Consider the following 26190-nt stretch of genomic DNA (forward strand, 5'->3'; position numbering starts at 1 on the left):
CAAATGTAGCCAATTGTATTATTGTTGCATGGGTTGATATTATGGTAGGATGACTTCTTTGTAAGTTACTTTCCCTCAAAGTCAAGCAATCAATTGTATTATTGTTGCATGGGTTGATATTATGTGACAAGTGGGATGGGGTAGCCAACTGGGGAAGGTCACTTGCCTCATAAGAAAGGTTTCTATTTATCAACCCTAAGCTTTCAAAGCCATGATAAAGCCTTTGCATTGCTAATGGAAGCCTAGAGCTCCTCAATAGACTTATATTGAAATGGTATATATACAAAGATGTTCTACTTCCCAAAATTAAGCTTAAGGTGGAAAGCAACAATGACAATGGATGATTACTACTTCGGAGTATTGGAAGAAGCATAACTCACATTGTTCAACACATGGCATGTCAAATGCATTTTAAAAAGCATGAACAACTACCCCCTTTGCAAAGGCTAATTTCTTTTTGTGGAAAATGGCTATGAAGAAGTTGCTAGCATTTGATAAGCTATAGAAATGGTGCTACAGTCCCCTAGTTTGCCCTCTTTGACCTTAAGGGAGAGTCTTGGTTTCACTTATTTTTGGGATGCAAGTGTTAGGTGTGTTCTGGCCATGTGGTGGAAGACCTAGAATTGGATTGCACGGGTGGGTTTCCATGCTTTCATCACCTAGAAATAGGTGCTTCTGAGATGCCAAACATAGAATGACTCAAGGCTTCCTCACCTTTTAGAATGTGATTAGAGGGGCAATCTTAATGGCTATTTGGAATATTAAAAATAAAATTTCTTTAACGGTGTTGCTCGAGTCCTTGTTAATGCAATAGATCATTTTGGTAAAACAGTTAAGTGGGTTTTGAAGATGTTTATGTGCCAAGAAAAGGAAGATCAAGTTAAAGTTGTTATTGTTAAGCTTACTAGCTTTGCTAGTTTATGGGAGACTTGCGAGGTATCTATTCAACGTTTGATAACATACATGTGACTACATTTTAAAATAAACTTTGAAGGGATATTGCAACCTTCAAATTTTAGCATGATCTTAGGGCCAAGTTACACCCAACGCTCATTTTTGGGGGGGTTTGAGATATACATGATAGTGTGAGGTCACAGTTGGGTTGTGCAGAGGGAGTGGGGGTATCATAAAATTCCAATACCCCTATTAGCCCTTTGAAAACGGGGAGGGCTAGCACGATGTTCATAGTGCTAACCAATAAGAAATGTAGCCATATTACATCTCTCATGACAACAACAAGCAATGAGCAAATGAGGAGCTAGGAGCATTTATCTTGTAGTAGGATTGGTGGATTAATATTCTTTGTTCCCTTATCATCCCCAATTGGTGCAACCTTAGGCAAAGTTTTTAGAGCTACGTTGCCCTTGGGTGAGTGGGGCGACTGGGTAAAATTTTTTCCCTCTTAATCTTGAGGTCACACCATGCTTTCCAAGGGAACAAGAAATAAATACCAAGATGTAAAAAGTAAAAAATCAATTGGTTATGTAGCATGTGTTGACAGAAATGGTGTCAACGATCAACATTTACTATTGTAAATTGGAAAAACAATCAATTTGATTGGTCTTGTAGAATTCGCTGACAAGGGCCCCACCAATCACAGTGTGCAGGTGATGTTACCCCTACTAACACTATGTTAGCATCCCATCTTGATAGGGTGCTAGTAGGGATAACACAAGTCTACAATCACCCCACTACCCCTATCCCATTGGGTGCAACCTAGGGTTACTAGGGGTGGGGGGGGGGGTTTGGGGTTTCACTCTCCCCGCTAATGATCGGTGCAACCCAACCCTTAGTAGGGAAACCACGAATCTTGAAAGTTGGCCTTGCATGAGTTGCCTCTTCTTTGTGACTCTGTGAGTGCCACTGAGGGAGACTGGACTCCGTTTAAATACACGTGACAAATTAGATGGTGCTGAAAAACCTGGTAAATAAAGCGTGCTTTGCGTCCGCTCATGCAAAGCTCGTAAATTGTAACGCCTAGCCCTTTCAAGGTTACTAGGGCATGGACCTTGCCAGCTGGAGCGACAGCGGCCTTTTCAAGAGCAGGAGGTGAGTCAGCTGATAGGAAAGGGTCGTGTTTGAGGAGGGCAACGTGGCAACTTGCAAGTCTCTCAGGTAATGCTTCAGCCTTGACTCTCTCATGCCTTTCCAACCGCACACGGGAGTCTGCAGCACCACGCGTTCTAAATCCGGACGGTTCATGCCAACGTGGCATGCAGATTCTGCCACGTCGTCCTCATCATTTTTCTTCGCGTTTGAAACCCTAAAAAGAGCTTTGAACCTTTTCTGTCGTAGAGAGAGCAGAAAGCAAGAACGAAAGGAAGAAAGAGAGAAAAAGAACGTCGGGAGCCGTCATCGCTGCCGTTTCAACCAAGAAGTCCTTAGTCAACAGGCTGATCCATCCGCCATACATTCCTCAAACGATCGTTCCATCCGCCATAGCTCTCTTCCTGCAGAGGTGCCATCATCTGCCGTTTCAAAAAGACTTATTGCAGTCCTCCTTTCTCAAAGAAAATAATTGCTCCATCGCGTCCAGCTTCGTCCTCTAACTCTCCTTCTGGCCGTTCCTCCTTCTTAAAGGTCGCTCCACCCCGCCCTCGCTTGCCTGCTTCCTCGTCCTTCGCATCGCCTCTATCCCTGTGAGCCGACGCCCTTGGTTTCATCGAAGAAAGAAGAGCCTCCTCACATGGCATCACTCGTTAAGCCTCCATCCCTCTGCCTCCGCCATGGATCTGGACACAACAAGCGCACTCGTTCTTTCCCTGCACGGCATGGTTTCAGAAGGTTAGATGCAGACGCCTTGAGAAGGTTGAATGTCTCGGCGGTTAAAAGCGAGACGCAGCAGTCGAAGAAGCCGAGTGATGATTTCGAAGTGGATTCTCTGGACAGTTTAAGCATCTACGATTTTCAAACGGAATCTTCTGCTGAATCTTCAAAGGTCAATTTGCCTCCGAGGATCTGCACTCTGAGAGAGTTCGGCAAAAGTGGGGAGGGGATGGTTGCTGTTGATACCACCGATACAGCAGTGTCTTCTTTCTTCAGATCTCTGGCTGCCAATATCGAGCTTTCTGCAAAAGTACAGGATTGGGAAATCTTGTCTGGTCGCCTTGCAATGGTACATCTTTCTCTTGTCTGTTTTAGTGGATTGCTTATGGACTGAATTTGTCGTATGCTTCGACAGCGTCTGGATTGTGTTGTTTTCTGAATTCGATAGTGTCTCGATTGTGTTGTTACTGAATTGTGCTGGATGCACCCTTCCTTAATTAGGGATGATTCTATTGAACTTTTTCAGTAAAGTACTCTGTCGCATTTAGCTCTATCTAATTAACAGCTTTCAGTTCAGTTAAGGGCGATTGTACTGGTAATGGTTTCAGACTACTTGTCAATTAGTTTTCTGTAACGTTATCGCTAGATGGTGGCTCAGACGTCTGACTGAAGTTCCTTATTTTTTTGCGTATTGATTGATCATGCATGTTGTATGTATTGGAAAGCACGGTGAGGTCCAGCAGGAGGTACCTTGGACGTCCCGAGTTAGGAGTTGCAGTTAGTAGGAGTGGCTGCTCTAAGAAAGTTAATTCATGCTGGAAACGTTTTTAGTCCTTGTTAAAACGTGAGGCTGGAAACAGTTTGGAGGTGGTAGGCTTTATTGTTAACTCAGAAAAATCAGGTAGCGGTCAGGATTTTCATTCTGGATAAAGCATGCAGAAGCAGGTGTGGACGGGTTAGAGTCAATCTTGTCCACTCCAACTGCATTCTTTATGGGACTATGTGAATGGCTGAAATCCAATTTTGTGTGCTGCAAAGGTATAGAGAACAGTATTTAAAGTATAGAATATTGTGTTTAGTGAATTTCTAGCTCCCAAGTTCATACTAGGTGGTAGCATGATGCTCAGAGATGTAACATGAAGCAAGTGATGCTGTGGATGATTAGAAGGCCTCAAAAGAATAAGGCTTTTAGTATTGAGCAATGGCGAATTTCAGTTGCAATCTGCTAAGCCCTCTTCTATGTTTAACGTTAATGCTTTGTGTAATTGTATATTATCCAGATTGACTTGTGGTAAATTGTGAATTTAATTGCCGCATAATTTACTTCTGAAACCTCTAGGCAAGCTAACTTCTTAACTCATCTAAAAGAAAATTTTAACATCTTTGCTCGTATGTCTGTTTCTGATAGGGGGTAGTTGCCTCAGTTGTGCTTGTGGGTGAAGTATTCTAATCTCCTCTTACCATGTATTATCTGAAATTTGCAGATGGTTTTTGCTTCAGCCGTCCTTGTAGAGGCATTCACAGGAAACAGTGTGTTTCAAAAGTTGGATCGACAGAGACTCCTCGAGTTTGGTGCTGCTGCTGCAGTTTCAAGCTTGGTGGCTGCAGGTTTTGCTTTGGCATTGCAGGCTAAAACTCGAGTAGCTTACACACTCACCAAAGGCTATAAGAGTTTGATTAATGGATTAATTGACAGTTTGATAGATGGTCTTCTCTTTGATGACGAGTCTCCATAACTGCAGTATGCAGCTTAAGAGTTGCACACTTACCTGGACAGTATAGCTCCTAGGAATGAAGTGACTCCTTGGAGGTTCCGAAGTTCAGTGTGTGCCTGTGTGCTGTCTATGTCCTCAGAAATGTGGCAGAAGGTTTGATCTTCGAAGTCATGCTGACTTTGAGGGATTCTGCCAAGGGTGTCACAAACCTTGGTTTCTTCCCAGAAGCATTGTCAGGGAATGGAAGGATGATGTTTAGTTAGTGTAGTAAAAGCATATATACTTACCTACATTGGTTATAGGTTTCTGCAGCTGATTACAGATAATTAAGCCACTGACTTATTCTAAGCCTCAAAATCCAAGGAAAGCCTCAATGTACTGTAAATTTGATCACCAAATTCACACTCTCTTATGTATATAAACTTAACTATCTTGTTCGTCCAGTTTATTTATGCCACTCTAACCGGAATATATTCATGGCCCGATGATTGTGCAGTGTATGATATGTACGTGGAGTTACATACTAGTCCAATAGACTGACAGTTGTTTCTAATAATTTAGTTTATTTCTTTAATTGAATTATCTTAACAGTCATAAACACTTGTTTGATTTATGTATATACAGACTTCGCTCCTTGATTCACTGCAACAAAATTCTTTGTGAAAGAGTACAAAGTGGAAATTGCCCACGCCTGATAAGGTAGGGCATATCCAAGTTGGGTCTCTGTCAAATCAGGTTTCAAACTGTTCAAAATGGATGTTTCCTGTGTCTGATCAGGGATTGCCATAGTCAAGTTGGAGTATTGTGCTTGTACTTTATATGGATCCAACATACATACCAACAGTTGCTTCTAATCATGTTAGCTTAGCCTCTGATTAATTACTTGTCTAGTTTATGTGCATACAGACTGATCTTTTTGATTCAGTGCAGTAAAGTTGTCTTTGAGAGTGCAAAATGGATGTCTGTGTCCGACCGAGGGAGAACCACAATCAAAGGGGGGAGTGTCATGGCCAGGCTGGAGTACTAGTCCAGGATGCTTTTCTTGATTGGGAAATTAGGAGAAGCAAACAGCGTTGGAGTGGTCTGATTGAAAACCGCTCTTAACTGGATAGGTTGCCATATGGCCTATTAGTATTTCCAGAGTTCAGGTCAAGTAAATGATTTCAAATAGAATGTGACCCAATTAAATGCGAACCGGAAATATCGAACTCTAATAGCCTTTGGTGAGTGGCAGAACCATCACCAATAATTCAGAACCCTAGAGGTGATGTACAATGGGGTAGAGGTGGTGTGGTGGAGGTGCAGGATTATTACCTCAGAGTTAAGGTGGTCCAATCAATGTGATGTTAGTTGACAAGAAGTCAATTATGGTGAAGACCACCTTGAGTGGAAGTGATGAGAGGTATTCAGTTAAGGAGATGCTGGCCAATGTGAAGTCAAATCATGGTGAAAGGCCAGCTTGAGTGGAAGTGATAAGTGGTAGTTGATCAAGGTGATGCATCCAGTTAAGGAGATGCTGGTCAATGTGAAGTCAAATCATGGTGAAAGGCCAGGTTGAGTGGAAGTGATAAGTGGTAGTTGATCAAGGTGATGCATCCAGATAAGGAGATGCTGGTCAATGTGAAGTCAATCATGGTGAAAGGCCACCTTGAATGGAAGTGATAAGTGGTAGTTGTTCAAGGTGACGCATGAAAGGTAATGTCACAAGGTGGTAGAACTTAGTAGTTGATCAAGGTGATGCATGAAAGGTGATGTCACTGAAGGTGATAGAACTCAGTCAAGGTGGTGGGGCAGAACAGGTGAGGATTGCCCTGGTTATGGAGGTGTTGGGGGTGCCTTTGGGATTATGAAGGTGTTGGGATGCCCCAAGCATGATGTGAAATGTATAGTGAGGAACTTTTGTGGTAGAGGTGGGGTGGGAGGCCGTGGGGTTATCAAGCTGTTGAGATGCCATGGGCATGATGTGAAATGTATGGTGATGAACATTCTGTGGTAGAGGTGGTGCAGTGGAGTTTAAGGGTGAATGCCCTTGAGTGGAAGTGGTTTAGTCAAGATGATGCCAATCAAGGTAATATCAATCAAGGTGGGATGCCATGGGGTTATGAAGGTGTTGCGATGCCATGGGCATGATGTACGGTGAGGAACATTTTGTGGTAGAGATGGTGCGGTGGAGGTTAAGGATGAACTCCTTGAGTGGGAGTGGTTTAGTCAAGATAATGCCAGTCAAGGTAATATCAATCAAGGTAAAAGTGAATCTAGGTGAAGACCACCTTGAGAGGAACTAAGAGTAGTCAAGCTAATGATCACTTGGATTGGAAGTGATAAGTAGTGTTGTCAATCAAGATGATATATTAGGGTGGAGTTGATGTGATAATTGTGGGGTTACGAAGGTATCATATGCCCTAGAGGTGATGTACAATGGTGTAGAAGGGGTGGTAGAGACAATGCAATGGAGGTGAAGGATGGTCACCTTGAGTGGAAGTGGTAAGCAATGAAGTCAATCAAGGTGATTTGTTACAAGGGGATGTTAGTGAAGATGATGGAAGTCAATAAGGTGAAAATCAGCTTTAGTGGAGATGATGTGATAATTGTGGGGTTACGAAAGTATCATATGCCCTAGAGGTGATGTACAATGGGGTAGAGGGGGTGGTAGAGACAGTGCAGTGGAGGTGAAGGATGGTCACCTTGAGTGGAAGTGGTAAGCAATGAAGTCAATCAAGGTGATTTGTTAAGAGGGGACCTTAGTGACGGTGATGGAAGTCAATAAGGTGAAAATTAGCTCTAGTGGAGATGATGCAATGTAGGGGGTAATGGATGCAGTAGGGGCAATGTTCGCTTCGAGTGGAGATGCATCACCTTGAGTGGAGGTGATCTAGCCAAGGTGATGCAAGTCAGTCAAGGTAAAGTTCACCTTAAGTAGAAGTCAAGATGATGATCACCTTGAGTGAAAGTAATGGCAGTAGAGGTGAATTCAATCAAGGTGATAACCACCTTGAGTGGAGGTGATGGATGTTCACCTCAAGTGGAAGTGATCTAGTCAAGGTGATGTAGTGTAATGGAGGTGAAGTTAGTCTAGGCGATGCGTTAAAGGTGATTTTAGTCAAGGTGATGGACCTCAATCAAGATGAAGATCACCATTACTGGAGATGATGCAATGTAGGAGGTGATAGTAGTTAGCCAAGGTAAAGATCACATCAAGTGAAAATTATGTTAAGTAATGTAATGTTCACTTTGAGTAGAGTTGATGGAATGTTGTGGAAGTGATACAATGATTACCTTGTGTGGAGGTGATCCAATTAAGGTTGTGGAAGTTGGCGAGGTGGTGATCACCTTGAGTGGGTCAAGGTGATGTTGACCTTGAGTGGAGGTGATACCAATCAAGGTGGTGATGATCTTATATTGAAGTGATGGTAGTGGAGGTTGAAGTTTCAAATGCACTAAATCATGATATTTGAAGGGCTTATACAACTAGTCGTCATGATCCTAGAAAACGTTCCTAGAGATGGGAAAACTCACTTTGAATGATGGTTCTCTCACTCAAATGTGTAATAGTTTGATTGGTAATTGTTGGACCCAATCCTCAAGAAAGTGTCCACAAGATTCAGACTCTCAAAGTCAACTAAGTGTGGTTATTCCCTTAAAAGTTGATTGTGGTGGTTGTGGACTCTTATGGTCTAGTCATTGTGGTCCTAGATAGCAATCGTGATGATGGGAGAATCATACTCCAATAATAGTAGACTTGCTTCCAATGATCTTATATGCAAGCTAGGCTATGATCTTATGGTCTAGGAAATACACCACTAAGTTTAAGCAATTCAAAAGCAAGGAAAGAAGAGGGTTTCTAGAAAGTCAATGGTGGTTGTCATGACATGAATTGTCAAAATGGTGAAAAATCTTAATCCAAATGGTGCCAAGCAGGCTCCCAATGATCCTGTTTCTTAAGTACTAACTTAGGCCTCAACATTTATTTTGAGGTATGTGCACTACCCTAACACTCCAATGTTAAGCAAGAATGAAGCACTTCAATACATAGTCATGGTGATGTTTGAAGCACTGTGCTCATTGGATGGCATGTAGTGTCTAGTGCCCTTGATTGATATGTCGATTAGTACTGCCCTTGATTGATATGTCGATTAGTACTTAATCTCTAGATACTTCAATTTTTTTTTTTGGTATAAAACAATGACTAGTGAAACCTTTGACCCATAGATCAACAATCATGGTGGTCAATTGATCATGGTGGTGTTAAACCATAGTCGTGATTGGCAACACAAGGCTTTAAAAAGCCTGTTAAAGCAATGTTTGTTGCCTCCATGGGTCATGAACTCACTAGACCTTGTATCCAAGATACCACATATTGTGTTTTAAGGATTCAAATGCATGAAAATGTGATATCTTAAGCCTTAACATATGCAATTGTGTTGGTCCCTAATTGCAGTTGTGCATTGATGGGCTAGAACTCTCTCAAATAGTCATGCTATGTTCTTGATGGTTAAGCAATGCATAGATCTTATCCCATAAGTGTTTGTCATGCTGATTTAGACAACAAAGGTACATAATCATGGATCTTTGGCCTCAAAACTAGTAGTTATGGTGGTCTTAATAGTCAATCATGGTGATCATTTGAGGCTTTTTGTAAGTGGGTAGAAATAATTTGCCACTTCTATTTGATGAATTGTAGTTGGACCTTGTTTGCTAAATGCCTTGCACAGTGTTAATAACTTTAGAATCATAAAACAATGAAAATTGTGGCACAAAGTTCTAGAGTCATGGTGTTTATGTGATGTAGTTGGGGTGGTTAAAAGATGCTCTTGATTGCAGTAAGCGTAATGCATCACGATGATGGCAAGCAAGCTGTACCATAATCTTACCACATATACAATTATCTAAATACTTTTCCTACCACATATTAAGTAAAAACAATCATATGTATGATATGCTATGAATCTCAAATTTGGTATGCTTTTATTTATGTCCTACAACATAATATGACATGATCTGCTTCAATTAGTGCGAACAAGCAAAACATCGAAAGTATTCAACATTATTAGCTTAACACAAGATTGATATGAGTCTTTAAGATTTTCAAATGAAGAAGAAAAGAGAAGAGCATTTATATGATCCTACTCTCTACTCACAATACATCAAGTTGATTCCACACTCGATTTGGCCTTCCTATCTATAATCCATGCGAGTTTTGTAGTAGAAGAGATTCCTTCCCATAGAGAGAAAAAGGCTTGACTCTTTCAAGTTTATCAACCTTCTATTCCACCACAAAGTGTTGTCCTAAACTAACAATGTATGTTTTGGATAAGCCATATTTTCTCTATTTAGAGAGAAAAATAGCTCAACCTTGTCTAGCACTCATGATTTTCTATTCTTATACACAGTGAGAGTATGAGCAAACAACTCAAGAGAGGTTTCACCTTGGTCCCAACAACGCATTTAAAAACATTAGACTTATGTGCAACGAATGACATTTGACTCTTGTTCTTCTAAGAGTTCTTAGATCATCTCTCACATAGCTGACTTGTGTTCTAGCTCTAAACCATCTATTCCTCTCTAATCAATCCTATGAATACAACGAAGACTCAAAGTTTGAAGTAGAATCGTTGTTAAGAGAGAGCTTGATGGTCTCACAATTCAAGTGTTGCCCTCCTTAGGCTCTTGAACTATTGATCCGCAACCAATCTGCTTTAATCTAATGATGTCGAGGAAAAAGAAGAGCAATGGAGGAGGAGGAGAAGCTTCTTCCACTTGGTCCCTTGCTCTCACTCTTTTCTTTCTCTCTCAAGTAAACAATGTAGGCAAGAACATCATGCGATATGCAAATGGAAAGAAGATGATGATGAAGAGAAGAGAAGCAAGAAGAGATTTTACCCTCTTAGTTCCTCACACTCTTTCACTCACTCAATTCATATAAACACATGTGTGCACATGCATACACAAATACTTTTTACTGATTGACCTTGTGAGGTGTTGCCGCATATGAGATGGAGAACCCCCAAAAAAAAAACACACACACAGACACAGAAATTGTTATGTTCTTGGACGTATGGATGGGTGCCAGTAGCATTGGTAATGCTGGTTACAAAATGACTTAGTGTGAATGCACTAAGGACACTTTGGGGCTAGGATAGTCGAGTCGTATAAATAGGACTCAAGGCCCTATTGAGCACATTGATTGTGTCTGATCACTACTCTTGGACTCTTGGCCTGTTGGTTGCATCTTGGGATGGTCTAGGTTGGTGCTATGGGATCCCAACCCTTGGGATGCATTGTGACTCAAGGTGTTATTAGCTCCCAAGCTCGAGGGTGAGCCTATTTGGCTCTATGACTGGGAGGTGAGTTTGATGCCTAGTCCCTTTTGTGTTGAGTTTGCCTTGCGTCATGTGTCTTGTGCAAGTTGGATATTAGGGGGATATTTCATTGATATCAAAGCATCAACCTGCAATTGGATGCGAGATTTGACGATGTGCACATAACCACTTTGCTCATGGAATCATGATGGTTTACACTTGATAGTTATGCCTTTATCTTGTTAAGGGTAGTATGGGACACTGTTAGTGGGAGAAGGGTGCATGTGTTGCGGGTGGTGGTTACAAGGGCAAGGTATGTTTCATACATGTGCTTTGGTTTTGTATTGGGGTGATGCTAGTGTGCAAGAGTTTTTTGATTGTCCCAACGATTGGAGTTCACTATGGCAGACCATCATTGGAGATTCAAACCTTGCAACCTAAATGAGCATAAGAAAATTTTCATTGACAATGCTTTAATATTTAAGGTTAATGTTAATATTGATTTTAATGCTAGTGCAACATTACATTTCATTATTGTTTTGACAATTGATAGTTATGTTAATGCTACTATTAATATTAATCTTTATGTTATCATTAATATTAATGTTAACCTTATTGTCAATGTGGGCTTTGGGTGTAGGGGAGAGAGAAACACCAATAGTTAGCATTAGGGAGAGAAAGACTGTGATAGTGAAGAGGATTATTTTGACGACGAGGAGAGAAACATAACCCAACAGTTTTTTCTTTTTTTGGCATGATGTGCTAGATTTGAGGGAAGAAAGAGATGTATTTGAGTGAAAGAGGAGAGGAGACAAATGTTGGACGTCCCTATGGAGACAAATGGTCCTTGAATGGACAACAGATGGTCTCTAGTGTGTTGTTGATGGATGCCAGATTCGAGGTGTTTTGGGTGGTTGGAGGAAATTCATCGAGGAGCGTCGGGAGGGGTTGACCATTGTCCATGTGGGTTGGAGGATTGATTTCTTGCTCGAGTATTGAATGTGGAGGACAATCTATGTGTAGTAGAAGTGTGGCAACTTTTTCTAAAGCTATGCATAGACTTCTTTTTTTGAAATGAATGATTGACCTTTTTAAAAAAAAGATAGTATTCTTTAACAAAAAGCCTTAACTAGGACATAAATGGTCCACTACCCAAGCTTTCCCCCTCCTTATCCAAAAGAAAAAAGGATCCACTTCTACATTAAATATAGATTGTTTGTGCTTCTTCTATTCTCCTTTGTCACTCTCCTTGAGCTCTAATACATCACTTTCTCTCTCTCTCTCTCTCTCCCAAAACCTCTCTTCTTGTCTATGTTGTGTCTTCTAACAATGTGTCTTTTTTTAATGTGTCCATTCCCATTGAATCTCAACACATGGAGGATGCCTATTTGGCTTCTCATGTACTTGAACACATGTACAAGTAGCATCCCAAAGCCTCTTCTTCTTTCAAGTATGAAGGAGATTTGTTTATTGTGGTGATTCTCCAAGCTTAAGTAAAGGAAAAGCAATGCCAATTAGTCGAGCTTTGCATTCCCCATTTTTCATTTGTGTTCACAGCCTTGAGGACATTGCCTCTTTAATTCCAACCTAATCCCTTTGGGAGAAAAAGGTATGTGATGAGATAAATATAGACTCATAGCTGGCCAAATGGATGACGTATTTTGATTTGTATAAGTTTGATTATGTCGAGTGTATCAAGTAGATACAAATCATGTTACAAGGGAAGGCCTACACTTGATGGATGGGATTACGTCCTAAGCTAGTGACTTGGCTTAATTTTCAAACTATTTTTCGGAAATGTTTTGTGATTGATGATTGGATTGAAAATTCTCAAAAATTATTTGAGCTCGATATGCAGAAGAAGAGCTTGGATACATTCACAAGAATTTAAAGATTTATTACATAAAACAAAAGCGTTGGATGATTCTTAAGTACTGCTCTACATGTGATACCTTTTTGAATTGCTACTGGACTTCTAGAATGAGGTGCTTCGCAATCCTCTTCACTCCCTTGAGGACATCTATAGGCATGTGAATAATTTTGATAATACTTTGATTGCAAGTAGGGGTAGCAAATGGAGGTTCCCGTCAAGCTGCGTGAATCTTTACTTGAACAAGTCATCTACTCTAACATCAACTCATTAGCTCACTTTGGAAATACATAAGAAAAAGGATAGGAAGCATAAGGTTACTCATATAGAGGATCACTCAAAGGCCCGTTGTTTTGCCTGCGGGTCCTTTTTAAAGTGATAGTGAATATCCCTAGAACAAAAAGATGAAGTATACTTCCAAGACTTGAATAAATACTCTTGATACTCCAGGTATTTGTTTTGAATTTTTAATATTTTGTTAATGTTAGTAATAGCAACAATAGTTCCATTAATAAAATTATTTTTGGCCTACATGATCTTTTAAAGTCATAGGGCATATAAATGACCAAGATATTATAGTTTTATTTGATAATGGTTCTACTTATATTTTTTTTTCTTGCTTGATGCAGAGATCACGAGTTCTATACGGTACCCACTAATTGAGTTTATCTTGTCTGATATATGTGGAGGGTCCTGTGGTGGATCATTGAGATTAGATGGTGCCTAACTCAGATCTTTTGATTCAATAGTACTAACATATCATGGATTTTTGACTTATAGTCTTAAATATGTGGATGCCATCCTTGGCATGCTATGGTTCTTTGAAAAATACTTATTGTATATTGATGATAAAAATCATATACTTTATTTTAATCTTGATGGTTATTTCCATGTGATTAAGGGCTATTTATTCTCTAAGATCACAAAAAATAATGTACATTATGATATTAGCAATGGAGTTCACTCTGTTTTTTTGATCCAACTGTTACTACTTATATTTATTTCATTGGAAAATTTTGATCGTTTGATTATCAATATAGTTCAATTTCTCTTTAATAATAATCTTAATATGAGTTCAAATATAAGTGAGTATTGGATCCGATATCTCATGAATATACTAATGTTTTTTCATTCTAGCTATCTAATAGACCATTAGGAGAGTTTTGAGGTCTCAAAAATGCATTTTAGGAGATAGAGAGAGAGTACTCTAGAGCAACATGAGCAAAACCTCCATAATGGAACTTCTAATTTAAAAAATATAAAAAATTATTTTACAAAAAGATATATACATAATAATATTACAAATTTGTATTATCAATATTTATTTTTAGCCTTTTATATTCGTGATTATGATATTCTTTACATTAATGGCATACAATCTCGGCCACTTTCATTTGATGATATATTTAAATTAATGATAATGATCTGTTTAATCTAAATTCAAACTAGTAAAAAGCTTGGCACTCATTTTTTCTCCTCCTTTCTTTTATCCCTCCTTTGTGGTAGCCTAGTCCTCTCTCTCTCTCTCTCTCTCTCTCTCTCTCTCTCTCTCTCTCTCTCTCTCTCTCTCTCTCTCTCTCTCTCTCTACTTGCCACGGATATAGATATTCAACCTTCAACAAGGTGTCCAAGCTCCCAAATCATACCCATATCAGTGTTTAACTCATTCCAAATAGATGGAAGATGGATTCCTACTATCATTAGTAAAGATAGTTGGATCACCATGCAATAGGCAAAACGTGGGAAAAGACAGATATGAGAGCTTATTCATGTTTTCTTAGAAGGGTAGAATTCAAGATTTCAATTTTTGAGTAAATAAGAATAGCATAAAAGGATTACTAGTTTAACATGTGTTTATGCATAGACAACTATATTTGGAACCTGGAGCTTCAAATATTTCAAAGCATAGACAAAATTGTGAGAATTTGATTCTTAAAGTTTTTCTTTTCTTGAACTTGGTTTAAGGTTTTCCATTATAAGATATGTTTGTCTTGTAGATGTCTACCCCTCTAATCTTGAGGAATGGTAACCAGTCGAGTCTATTGTTGATGCTATTTATGTTATGCATGGTTCGATTGGGAAAAAAAAAAATGTAGAGAGAAGACACAGCTTGCAGAGAATAAAATATTTTTTTATGACCATTCTTATATTGTCACCATGTAGCGTAACTAATGGGGATCAATATCCTTCCTTCCTTTGTTTACTAGATTTTTCAAGCTTTGAGTGGCCTTTGCCAAGTCCAACTACTAGTGAGGGTTACAGATGTAAAATATTTTCTGACATACAGAGAGCATTAAAATCTAATATCTCAAGTAGGCTAAGCAAAGTTACTTTCTTTATGTCTTAATAATTTGTTGATTTATTTTCTAATGCTGAGATAAGAATATCAAATTCCATGCTTTCAGTAAAGAGACTAATATATGATCATGTCATACAATTTGTTGATGAAGGATGGGACACTAGGATAAAATGAAAAATTATATGTAAAATAGATCAAGACCCTATAGCTTGTAAATATATGGTTTCTACTCAAAATTTCATCCTTAGCTTTTATTATAGTAGATGGTATTATATTTGTGGTAGTTTAGTTGCTTTAGACCAAAATCTGAATAATTTTAGTAAAGATTCTATAGGGGATCTTGATCTTTGGTTCAGTGAGGATATTATTGCAATCATAAAGGTTAGATCATCGTGTACACTACATTAAGTGAGGATGGATTTATAGAATGAGGATATTGAACTACCATGCTCATTTGTGTTCCAACTTAACGACAAACGAGTAAGATTTTATATTGTATTATATCCACTTACATGTATATCTAAATTTACTTCCTAATTAACAAAAAATTATAATATATTTTTTGCAGATATCAAGGAGGAGAGAGAAGAATACACAATGTAAAGATATTGAAGAAAAGATATCTTTACTATCAATATAAAATACATATACAAATTTATGATAAATTTTGTCAGTCATCTCCATGACTTATACACAGAAGGGCTTACAAGCAATGAGGCAAAGCTACTTCTTTTTTTGACGACTTTTCTTAGGAGAAGGGATATCCTTTCTAGGAGTCTTTTTGTCTTTCTTTGATGCTTTGGTTGCCTTAGGTTTTGAAGGCATAGCTTCACTTGTTGCAATTACATGCATATCCTCTCCTTCATTGTCCAAGTCCCCCACTACAGTCCATTCTTGGTTTCATACAATTGACCAGTATGTACTTTATGACATTTGCTCTTATATACCAAACATTCTCACTTGTATAGCAATCCCTTAAAAGCTGTCATATATTTGTAAGAAAAGATTTTTAGTTCATTGTTATTTTTTTACAATGGATTATATTATTATCATTAATGGGCTATTTTGCAATGAATCTCTATCTTAAATTTTAGTATCTTTCACATTACCTTTACAAGTTTATTATCATTGATATAAATAAACTAAACCAATCTTCTAGCATTTGCAATTACTCTTTAACCACGAGTGACTATCATCTTGATGAGGACACTGCAACCAACAATATAAAGTAAAACGATAAAACTTGTTTATGGTAGTTTATAGAATAGATTTTCTTAATATATCCCAACCATATTAATCAAGACCTTACCACAACTTGTCTATATTGCATTGTTGCAAGTAAACTAGAAGGGAGCCTTTTTCTCTAGCACTTCAATAAATCTTTTTACAACTCTGTACCAAAAAGATAATAAAATTTAGAGTACTTGCAAAAAAAAAAATCAAAATATCAAGGAGACCTTGGATTATATAACTTACAACTTAGCATGACTTCCTTTCAAAGAATGGATGAGGAAACATTGCTTGTCCACACCATCTATTCCAATTAGGCTCCCATGAGAACTGAAAATAGTCATACTTCAATAATTGAGCAAAATAAAATCTCATAAAATCTAATAGAATGTCAAATTACGTACTTCTCATTGTATGAAATTAAAAGGAGCTCCAAAGTGTCAAAGTCAATTGGATTGAACTAATGATCAAATGCACTTGCATCGAGGTCACTCCTCATATAGGATGAGATAGATGGATCAAGAACCTTAATTTTTTGTTGTATATCAAAGGGAAGCTTATATATTGCACACCTAGCAAAGGAATGGAGATAGTGAGCATAAACATGAAAAATTTATTGCTAAAAAAATATAGTAAGTGAAAATAAATATGAGTATATTATACCTTATCCTAGCAAAAATAATAGAGTCACTTATTTCTCTCATTTTATTCCTAAGGATTTGAACATAGTCAGAGTAAATAAATATCATATCAAATTTTATGTTAATATCACCAGGTAAAAAGTAATAGACATTGAAACCCTCACGATCAACTCTTTCAAGAAGGATAGATAGCTCTTTTTCAAAAGATGGTTTCTTCTTACTTCTGTACTCCCTCCATTTATTTGCTTGCTCTTCTGTGGCCTTTTCCTCTTTCTCATATTATCTTGTGTCTTTTTCATGGGTGATATCTTCAACCTTAGGACCTACATTATCTTTCTTTTTTCTATATGGAGGCACATTTAAAAAAAAAGTCTTCTCATCAGTAAGGGAGATTGGCTCAAGGACATTTAAAAATTTGTATTTTAACCTCCTAAGAATTATCATGTCTTTGTCCATAAGTGTAAGCCTATGTGCATGAGTAAAACAGATATATGAATCTTGAAAAAACTCAATCAAAAAATCTTTTGTAGCCTCTTGGATACAATTGAGAGCTGTCCTTGTCCATCTAAAATTATCAAGACTATGCTTGTCACAAATTTCTTTGACAAGCCTTTGAAAGTGCAGTTTTGAAATTGCATTATCGAGAGTCTTCATTGCACTTCTAATCTCCTTCAGGTATTTAACATGCTATGAAAACTTTCTCCTTGGCTTTGATTTCCTTGGAAGTTTAGAAGGCTTGGAGGACTGATGGATCTTTGAAGCAAGGTCTCTAGGATCAACTTTCTGCTTTCTTGCAGTAGACTTAGTTTTAGCAATTTGAAATCTCCCAAAAAAGTTCAAAACTCAAAGTTAGGACAACCCCAAGTCAAACAAGCAAAAGGTTAGTATAGTCAAGAATCTTATGCATTCATAGTTGTTAGCTTGATGTATGCCATGGTTGCTACACGTCTTTACATTACCTATGCAATGGAAGTGGTTAGCATATATTTGACAAACCCTAGTAGAAAGCATAAGAAGGCAATATAGAGTATCATGAGATACTTGAATGACACTAGTGCTTTGCTTCAAAGTGCAAGACAACACACTTGCATCAAAGCTGATGTATGAAACACGAAATGCAGACTTGTCCATGAGAGAGAGTTGCTCTTTTTGCATTTTATACATCGAAAAAGAATTTTTGGTTTTATTTTGGAGAAAATTCGTAAAGAAAAAATGATATAGAACAAAAAATAAGAACTAGCAAGGATCTATCAAAGAGAAAATTACATTACTATAGAGAAAATGTCTTCTTATTAGCATAAGACTATATAAATTACTGTGCATTATGGGACCTTCTGTGTGATGAAACCTTACCTTGTGTAATAGGTATCGAAAAATTTTGAGTTGTGATGAAGCTGCCTCACACTGGTGAAATCAGAGCAAGAAAGGAGCTTAGCGGTTCAAAAATTTGCTTTGTGGTTCGAAAATTATTTCTAGAAGGACCTTTTCTCGAAGCATATCGTTGTCAGCTTGGAACTTCTACCACATATCACTGACATTTTTGGATGTTATGACATTATTTTTTGGATGAAATGGAAGATTTTTTAGCCTTCTTTTTCTAGTTTAAATATAGCAAATTTAAGTAGTGCATGCTACCTTCTTTTGAGCGAGTTTCAAGGTGACTGTTTATAAATAATTATACAAGGTGAGGCCAAGTCAAGCTATTGTTTACACAAACTTTCCTTCTATGTATTTTTATCTCTCTCCTACAATCATACACCTTACACATCTCATAAGCCAAGAATACACGTGCTCTTGATGAAATCGGTTCATGCTCACAAAGCAATACATTTCCAAGGTAACAAATTTCTATTGGTTATTTCTCTTATGTGCATGCATTGTGATTTATTCTTAATTTCATTGAGAGAAATATATGGTGTTGTATTTCTTACATATCTTTAGTATATGGACAATTCTTCTTTAGATACAATACAAGAGAAGAAGATAGAGGATATTGGAAGTAAATATAAAGAGGTTGAAGAGAATGGAAAAATGTTTCAAGAGGATATTGAGAACCAACTTGTATAGGGTTTTGATGTTGCTTTGTTTAAAAGTGAGAATATTACAAAAATGTAAGAAAATGAGATAGAATTGAGTGCAAATATTGAAGAAGGCCCTCTTGATTGTGTCCCAACATTTTCCACTTACCTCATTAATAAAAAGAGATATGTATTGCTAAATGATATTCAATACCTTTTTGATCTTAGAGAAGATTACTGGTTAGCAATACTTACAGTATGGGGCCAAAATGATAAGGATTTTATAGGTTATGAACAAGAATTGCTAGCAAGTCTTGATATTGAGGGAGAGAACTTTTAAGACAGCTATGTAGCCTTGCATTCATGTATTAATCACATTGTGGAATATGAAAAGGAGGGGCTACCTACAAAAGAAGAGTTCTCACAAGTTCAACAGAGACTTGGTATTGATGACATGGGGTGTGAAGAGAAATTAAAGTCTCCATCAAAGGAAAAACCAAAAAGTTCAATAAATATTTATGATGATAGTCTTCTTAAAGAAGATGAAAATCTTAAGGTATGGAAGATAGTTTTAAGATATCCATTGAGGTTTAATTAGAGTTTGTTATGCATTATAAATAAATATTATAGGATATTTATCTATTGACATCTTACACTATTGTGGCTTATTGTGTAGATAGAAATTGAATTTCTAAATAACTTTCTTGGAAGAGCCAAGGCCTCAAGGCCATTGAAGCTTGGAAAAAGTCAAGGCCTTAGTCATTATATTAGAAGCTTAAATAATCAAGCAGTTACAATTTATTAGAGCAGGTTGTCAAGCTCTCCAAGCATGCCAATGATGGCTTTGGAAGCTATCTCCAAGGTGATTGGATCCCAAGTTTTCAATAGAGGATCAGATAATATAATTTTGCTGGAGAAAGAAGAAGTTGTAAGAGTTTTTGGCTTCATGCCTAGATATAGTGGATCTAGGGCAAGATACTTTGGAGTTCTTGGCTCTTATCTGCTCTCTAATGTAGGAGATGCCAATAATTTGAAGCTCCTTCTAGGCTATAGGAAACAAGATTTCCTTGAAATATAGAGGTATTATTGAGTGGGATGAAACAAAATATTCTTCTAGAGGCCTTAGTGAGTTCCTTGAAACTAGAGACTCTTTTGCAATAGAGTCAGACTAAAAGATGTCAAGGGTTTCTTGAAACCCATCCTTTTTCATCTCTTTGTCCTTTGTAACCATTTTGAATATCTTTGCTTTGCACAAGAGTTTAAATATCCCTCTTTTTTTCTTTGGGTGATAGTTTGTATAGTCCTTGCCGAAGATGATATATTACATGATGTGGTTGTGTCTTTGAGCTTGAATTTGTGCCAAATTTGTCTCTAGAACCATTGGAAGATCTCTAATAAACCGTTTTCTTTGTATCTTCCACCTCCATGTTTTGTGTGTCTAAAGTATTTCATTCTTGCTTGATAATGTGATTTTTCGGTACGTTGGGTTGACCAGATAGACATGGATCTATATTTCTTGATAAAATATAGAGCATTGTTGTATAGAAAATGGTACATGCTTAACAAATAAATAAATTTAACTAAAAAAACCTTATATGAATTAGACAATGAAGAGACATATATATGCAAACTTCTTACCATATAGTGAGTGAAGTATTGATCATCCCAAGCTTCTATCATTACATTTTAAAAAAGCTTCAGTTGGTTTTTAAAGTCTTTGAGATCATCATCATTCCATTTAGTTTATCACAATAAACAAATACTTTGTCTAGTGTTTCCCAGACATTGGCTTTTCTATTCTGAGCATATCCATTATTTGCATGATCCTTAACTGCATTATGTAGGGACTTCCACTAATTGTATCTAATAGTTGAGCCACCACTCCTAGAGTTTATCTTACCAAGTCTTCCATGATAGCCTAAGAACCTTCTAGCCTTCACTCCACCAATAGATGAATTTTTGGGGACACAACTGCCATCCTTAGACTTTTGAAGATTTGATTCAATAACAACATTACTACCATGTAAACCAATTACATATAAGATTTTTTAAATCTTTGTTATAGCATCTATTCTAGCTGATAATGGCTTTAGCTTCCATGAAAACCCTATATAAAGATGAATAAGCTTTTCAATTATCCTGCAAAGTGTATGAAGTGTACAAATATGGGCATTCACAAAACAAATATCTAGGACTGGCTTAAATTGTGGATCTTTGTTGTGCCTAGAGGGAGCTCTATTCCAATTGCTTGAGTTTAACTCTATGGCTGGGGACATTCAATATAGGCAAGAAGATCTAGAGTTGGCTCCCTTTGACACATTTTACTGTCTTTAAGTCACCAGCTATGTGCCACTCAATCTTATAGTTCCCAAATCCTTCAACAAAGTGAAAAGTCATAGAATTTGATTATTAAATATTATAGGGTGGACAAGTTAAGGAAAATATTGTTAAATTCATTGAATACAAGTTTTTTTTTCTTATCTTGAAGCTATCCTTGATATGAAGGCTCACCCAGAATCTCCATCACTTTGTTATTCACTCTTTATCTGATAGTTCTAACGATAGAAGGCCTTGGAAGTATACAATTGCATACTTGTCTTTGCTTCATATTTGATTGTAAAACCTAAAAACTACATATAAGCATCTCGACTAATACCAATACTATCTAGTGTCTTCTACACTAACTCAACATCTAAAGAACGATCCTTTATAAATGACTCTAAGCTTTGTTTCTTTGCCTTTTTACTTTTTTTCTTCTCAAAATATCTTTTGAAACTACTGAAAGAAGAAGATGATAATAAAATTGAGATGATTTTAAAGAATCTCTTTCACTTTGCATTCGATTGAAGAGTAGACCTAAACAAAAATAGTATCATAAATCAATATAATTAATTATAAATAAAGTCATATTTAATATTTTTAAAGATTAAAAAATGTACATTATTGCTTGGCTTCTTTTAATACAATCATCTCCTGCTCATTTGAGACTCTCAATATTTTTAAGAGCCTGAGATAGCTAGACAACTTTAGGATTATTTGGCTAAAGGTTATATTGAGCCAAGTAAATCCTTATGGGAGGCACTTGTTCTTCTCACCAAAAAGAAAGATGGTAGAATGTGCTTCTGTGTTGATTACAAAGGTCTAAATAAGGTGACCATCAAGAATAAATATCATTTGTGCTGAGGATGGATGACCTTGTATATCGACTTTGTGGTGTGCGGTATTTCATCAAAATTGATATAAGATCTAGATACCATTAGATATGGATAGCTTTTGGGGGATGTCTTGAAAACTACGTTTCAAATGCGGTATGGAGATGATCAATTTTTGGTTCTACCTTTTGAATTGACTAATGCTCCCATGACTTTCTAGTAGAAGATGATGAATGATTTATTTCATCCATACTTTGAAAAGTGGATAATTGTTTTCCTCGATGACATCCTACTTATAGTAAGATATTCGAGAAATATGCCAAATACTTGCATATCATCTTACGTCTCTTAAGATAAGAGCAATTGTTTGCTAAACTATCCAAGTGCAAAACTCTATCGCACAAAGCTGCTATATCTTGGTCATCTCATTTTAATTAATGACATTTGGATTGATCTCGAAAATATATGAGTAGTGCTCTAAGGTAAGTAAAGTTATTAAAAGGTTTTATAGGGTTTTTTCAAAAATTCATTAAGGACTATGCTCATTTTATTGAACCCTTAATACATTTTCTTAAGGGTATTCGAAGCAAGAAGAAGCACATTGTTGCAGTGCGTAGGGTTGAAGGTCGCCACAGGGGTTTGGCAAGAAAACAAGACTAGATAGATAGAGATGTGTCTTCAAGAGATAAGTAGATTACAGTCAATGTTTAAAGGTTCAAGAGGTACTTCACGGTCAATCATAGGGGTTTGAGAGAGAAGAATGTATGGGGGTTCAAGAGCCTAGACTCTAGAGATGGTAGAGATAAGAGAAGGGTTGAAGGTTTTAAGCCAAGTTCTTGAAGATGTTGATAGAGCTTCCAACTGCATGTTCTTAGTAAAGATCACAAGAGTATTATCTCATAAATTCTAACTAAAATCAAGATTGTTTTCTTGATTGCAAGAGCAATCAAAAAATCAAGTACAATATGCTATCATGTATCATAAACAACTCTACATCCCATCATTCATACATGATGCCATATCATGGATCAACTTTGCATGATTACATTCAATGTAGACTGTTAGGGACAAAATCTTATGAGTCAATTACAAGGCTTATAGGGCAAAGAGACTTGCTTCAAGAGAGCTTCAAATCGAGTTCCTGATAAGGATAAGTTACCACAGCCAAGAAATAAGAGAAAAAGCTCCTTTTAATTCAACTCAAAGCATCTATGAATGATCTACAAACATTGAACTGCCATAGGGGCACATAATACTTGCATATTTTGACAAGATGTCTTCTATAGAGTAAGAAATGAATTAAAAGAACAATGCTGGAGCTAATTCTTTGAATATGGCTGAAGATATCAGCCCCAAATCAAACTAAATATCTTTCGAAATTCACTTTTGATGATAGCATAAACTTTTCCTAACACGGTGTCGGTGCGTTTGGTGTCGAGAGTTCACCACGAGGGTAAGAGATAGCAGGGTGAAGGTAGATTCAAGGAGAGGAGTAGACGGAAGAGGAGGGGTTCAAAGAAATTGAAGACGTAGAAGAATACTCCCAAAAATAAATAAAAAATGAAGAATAATACTAACAGAGATGAAGCCTCTCAGTTTCTTTCAGCATTATGAGAAGATATAACTCTAATAGACAAAAACGTGTATAAAATAATACGTTCCTGGAGCTTGATCAATGTTTTCTTGAAATGGCTTGTTCCTACTACAATGATGTTGCAGATTATTGATCTGAATAAATGTTTTGAGGTTCATATAAATGAAAGGGATTATGCTTTAGGTACTGTTCTTTATCAAGATGCTTGATCTATCACCTTTGAGATCCATAAGTTCACCAATACCAAAATATGTTACATTACTCAAGAGAAGGAGTTATTGGCAATCATCCATGAACTTAAAGTATGGTGTCATTATGCCCAGTTTATTATTTGGAAGGACCATCACTCATTGAAATACCTATGTGATTAGCCTGATCTCCATGGTTGCAAAGGCAAGATGGGTGAAGCTTTTGCAAGAGTTTGAGTTGAAATTTACTATAGGAAGGGCACAACTAATATGGTTGTTGATACTTTAAGTCAAATTTTTGAAGTCGATGCCTTATCCTTCTTCAAAATTTAGACTAATTTCTATCTTTCTCTCAAAGGGTGTTGCCAAAACGATCTTCACTTTAATAAGACATGGCAACTAGTTCAAGAGGGATTTAGTAGCCTAGGAAGCTTAGGTGGTCTAGATGCCCAAAGGTTGGCTAATGAGAGAAAGATGGTGAAAAAGTATTCCATTCGGAATATATTACTTTTTAAACAAGGCAAAGTGTGTATGCTCGATGATCAAGATATTCACAAGAAAATTTTGTACGATGTCATGCTGTTGCTAGTCCACCTTGTGAAACATCTTTACTTACGAGCTAAAGGAAGGAACCAAATAAAGTTTAGGGTAGTTCTTTATGGAAATAAAGCCTTGATTGTGGAGGCTATGTATAGAAAGCAAATACTGCTCTAGACCATGTGCATATATTAATGTTTGAATCACACATTGACATGTGAATATGGGGAGTGTGAATAATGGGTTGATGGTTTGTGATGCACAAAAACATCTCTTGAAACAGAGGGACTCTTACATATTCATGAGCATTCTGAAACTTATGCAAAATTTTATGATGCACATTAGAAGACATTAGGGGAGATTTGGACTCAAGTTTGAACCTTATAAGAAATTCCACCTCATCATAGAGAGAGATAATTCAAAAATCAATAAAAATGGCTAAAAAGTCAATATTTTTTATTTTTTCCAAAATACACAAATTAGCCCATAGCCTTTAAGCTATCAATTAGCCTTAATTAAGAGTTTAGAGGTTAGTTCTTGGAATTAAGTGCCTACTCAAAACTTGACGGCTTGTATCTGAATTGATTGGAGATAATGGCGTAGGCTCTTTTTATCAAAAGACGAGCCAAAAGATTGGGCGAAGCCTTGAATTGTGCCTGCTACATTATGTTTGGAAGATTTCCATATATTCTCCCTCATTTTTTAAAAAGCAAATTCACAAACATCGCAAAAAAGGATGGATGAAGCTGAATCAACATCACAAATGGAGATGGCTAGAGTGGAATCAATAGGGATGGCTGTGGAAAAATCAACACCACGAATGGAGATGGTTGGAGTGGAATCGACATCACAAAGGGAGATGATGATGTTTGAATCATCATCAAAGAGATACAAAAAAGAGGCATATCACCTTCGTGTTGAGCTTGATCATGAGTATGAGCCATTAAGTAAGAAAAACAAACCTTATCTTATGTCTTCTACATCCAAAGAACTTTATAGGTTACAAGAAAAGAGGAATATAGATCTATGGACTGATGGGAAACTGTATCCAAAAGATCCTTTACATAACTCTGTGCCTCCATTCATGGACATTACATCCTTAGTAAGCTTCGGTGGAAATGGCTACAATGGCCTCTTAGGATACACAACATTTGGATGCCATTAGCAATGTATATAAGTTAGAAAGAGATTTGTTAGAGAAGGAGAATGCCTCTTTGAGGCAAACATAAGAGTAATGTAAGCACAAATTACTTTAGAATAAGGAGACTATTTTAGAGCTGGATAAATAGAGAGATCAATCGAGGCTTAAAGAAACAATATTCGGGATTTGCAAATGATATAGGAACCTTCAAAATATTCAAGAAATGAAGCTATGAAGTGGTGGTATTAAGAAAAGAATACATGCAGTGAATTAAGTAAGCTCTTTGTTACTTTTTTCTCCATCTCATAAAGTATTTGTAAAAGAATTTATGATAACTGAATACTTTTTATTGTGAATATAGGGACATCCTACAACCCAATGAAGAAACAACTTCAAGTATGAAAGCATTAATTGAACACTTTAAAATGCTTCTAAATAAGGAATCTATCAAAGCAATCTTGAAGGATCCAAAGTACTGAAATCTTGCAAAACAAGAAATTGAGATTTTCTTGAGAGGGAGTCAACTTAGCTCAAGTGATTTGCAAGCTTTGTTGGATGAGGCAGGTATATCTAGCAAGGGTTGCACAACTATTTACAAATCTCTTTATAGGAAGATGAAGGAATCTAAGCTGCAAGGATCGATATTGCCAAACCCAACATCAATCAAAAGAATGTGAAAACAAGTGAATGATCAAGTTTCACAACTCCTAGGAGCTCCACTTCATATCGAAGATATGCAT

General features: G+C 36.9%; 1 protein-coding gene across 1 annotated transcript; it reads left to right on the forward strand.

Annotated features, from left to right (window-relative positions):
* The first annotated feature begins 2287 nt into the window (after positions 1-2287).
* SEP2 (stress enhanced protein 2) lies at positions 2288-4979 on the forward strand. The gene is made up of 3 exons (XM_087665645.1): positions 2288-2458; positions 2581-3115; positions 4251-4979. Exons 2-3 carry the CDS (start codon positions 2687-2689, stop codon positions 4500-4502), a joined length of 681 nt encoding a protein of 226 aa, XP_087521771.1. The 5' UTR covers positions 2288-2458; positions 2581-2686; the 3' UTR covers positions 4503-4979.
* The last annotated feature ends 21211 nt before the right edge of the window (positions 4980-26190 follow it).

Source organism: Lygodium microphyllum, chromosome 24, assembly GCF_053477565.2.
Source record: "Lygodium microphyllum isolate KBCC chromosome 24, Lygodium_microphyllum_v1.1.10, whole genome shotgun sequence".
Classification (NCBI taxonomy): domain Eukaryota; kingdom Viridiplantae; phylum Streptophyta; class Polypodiopsida; order Schizaeales; family Lygodiaceae; genus Lygodium; species Lygodium microphyllum.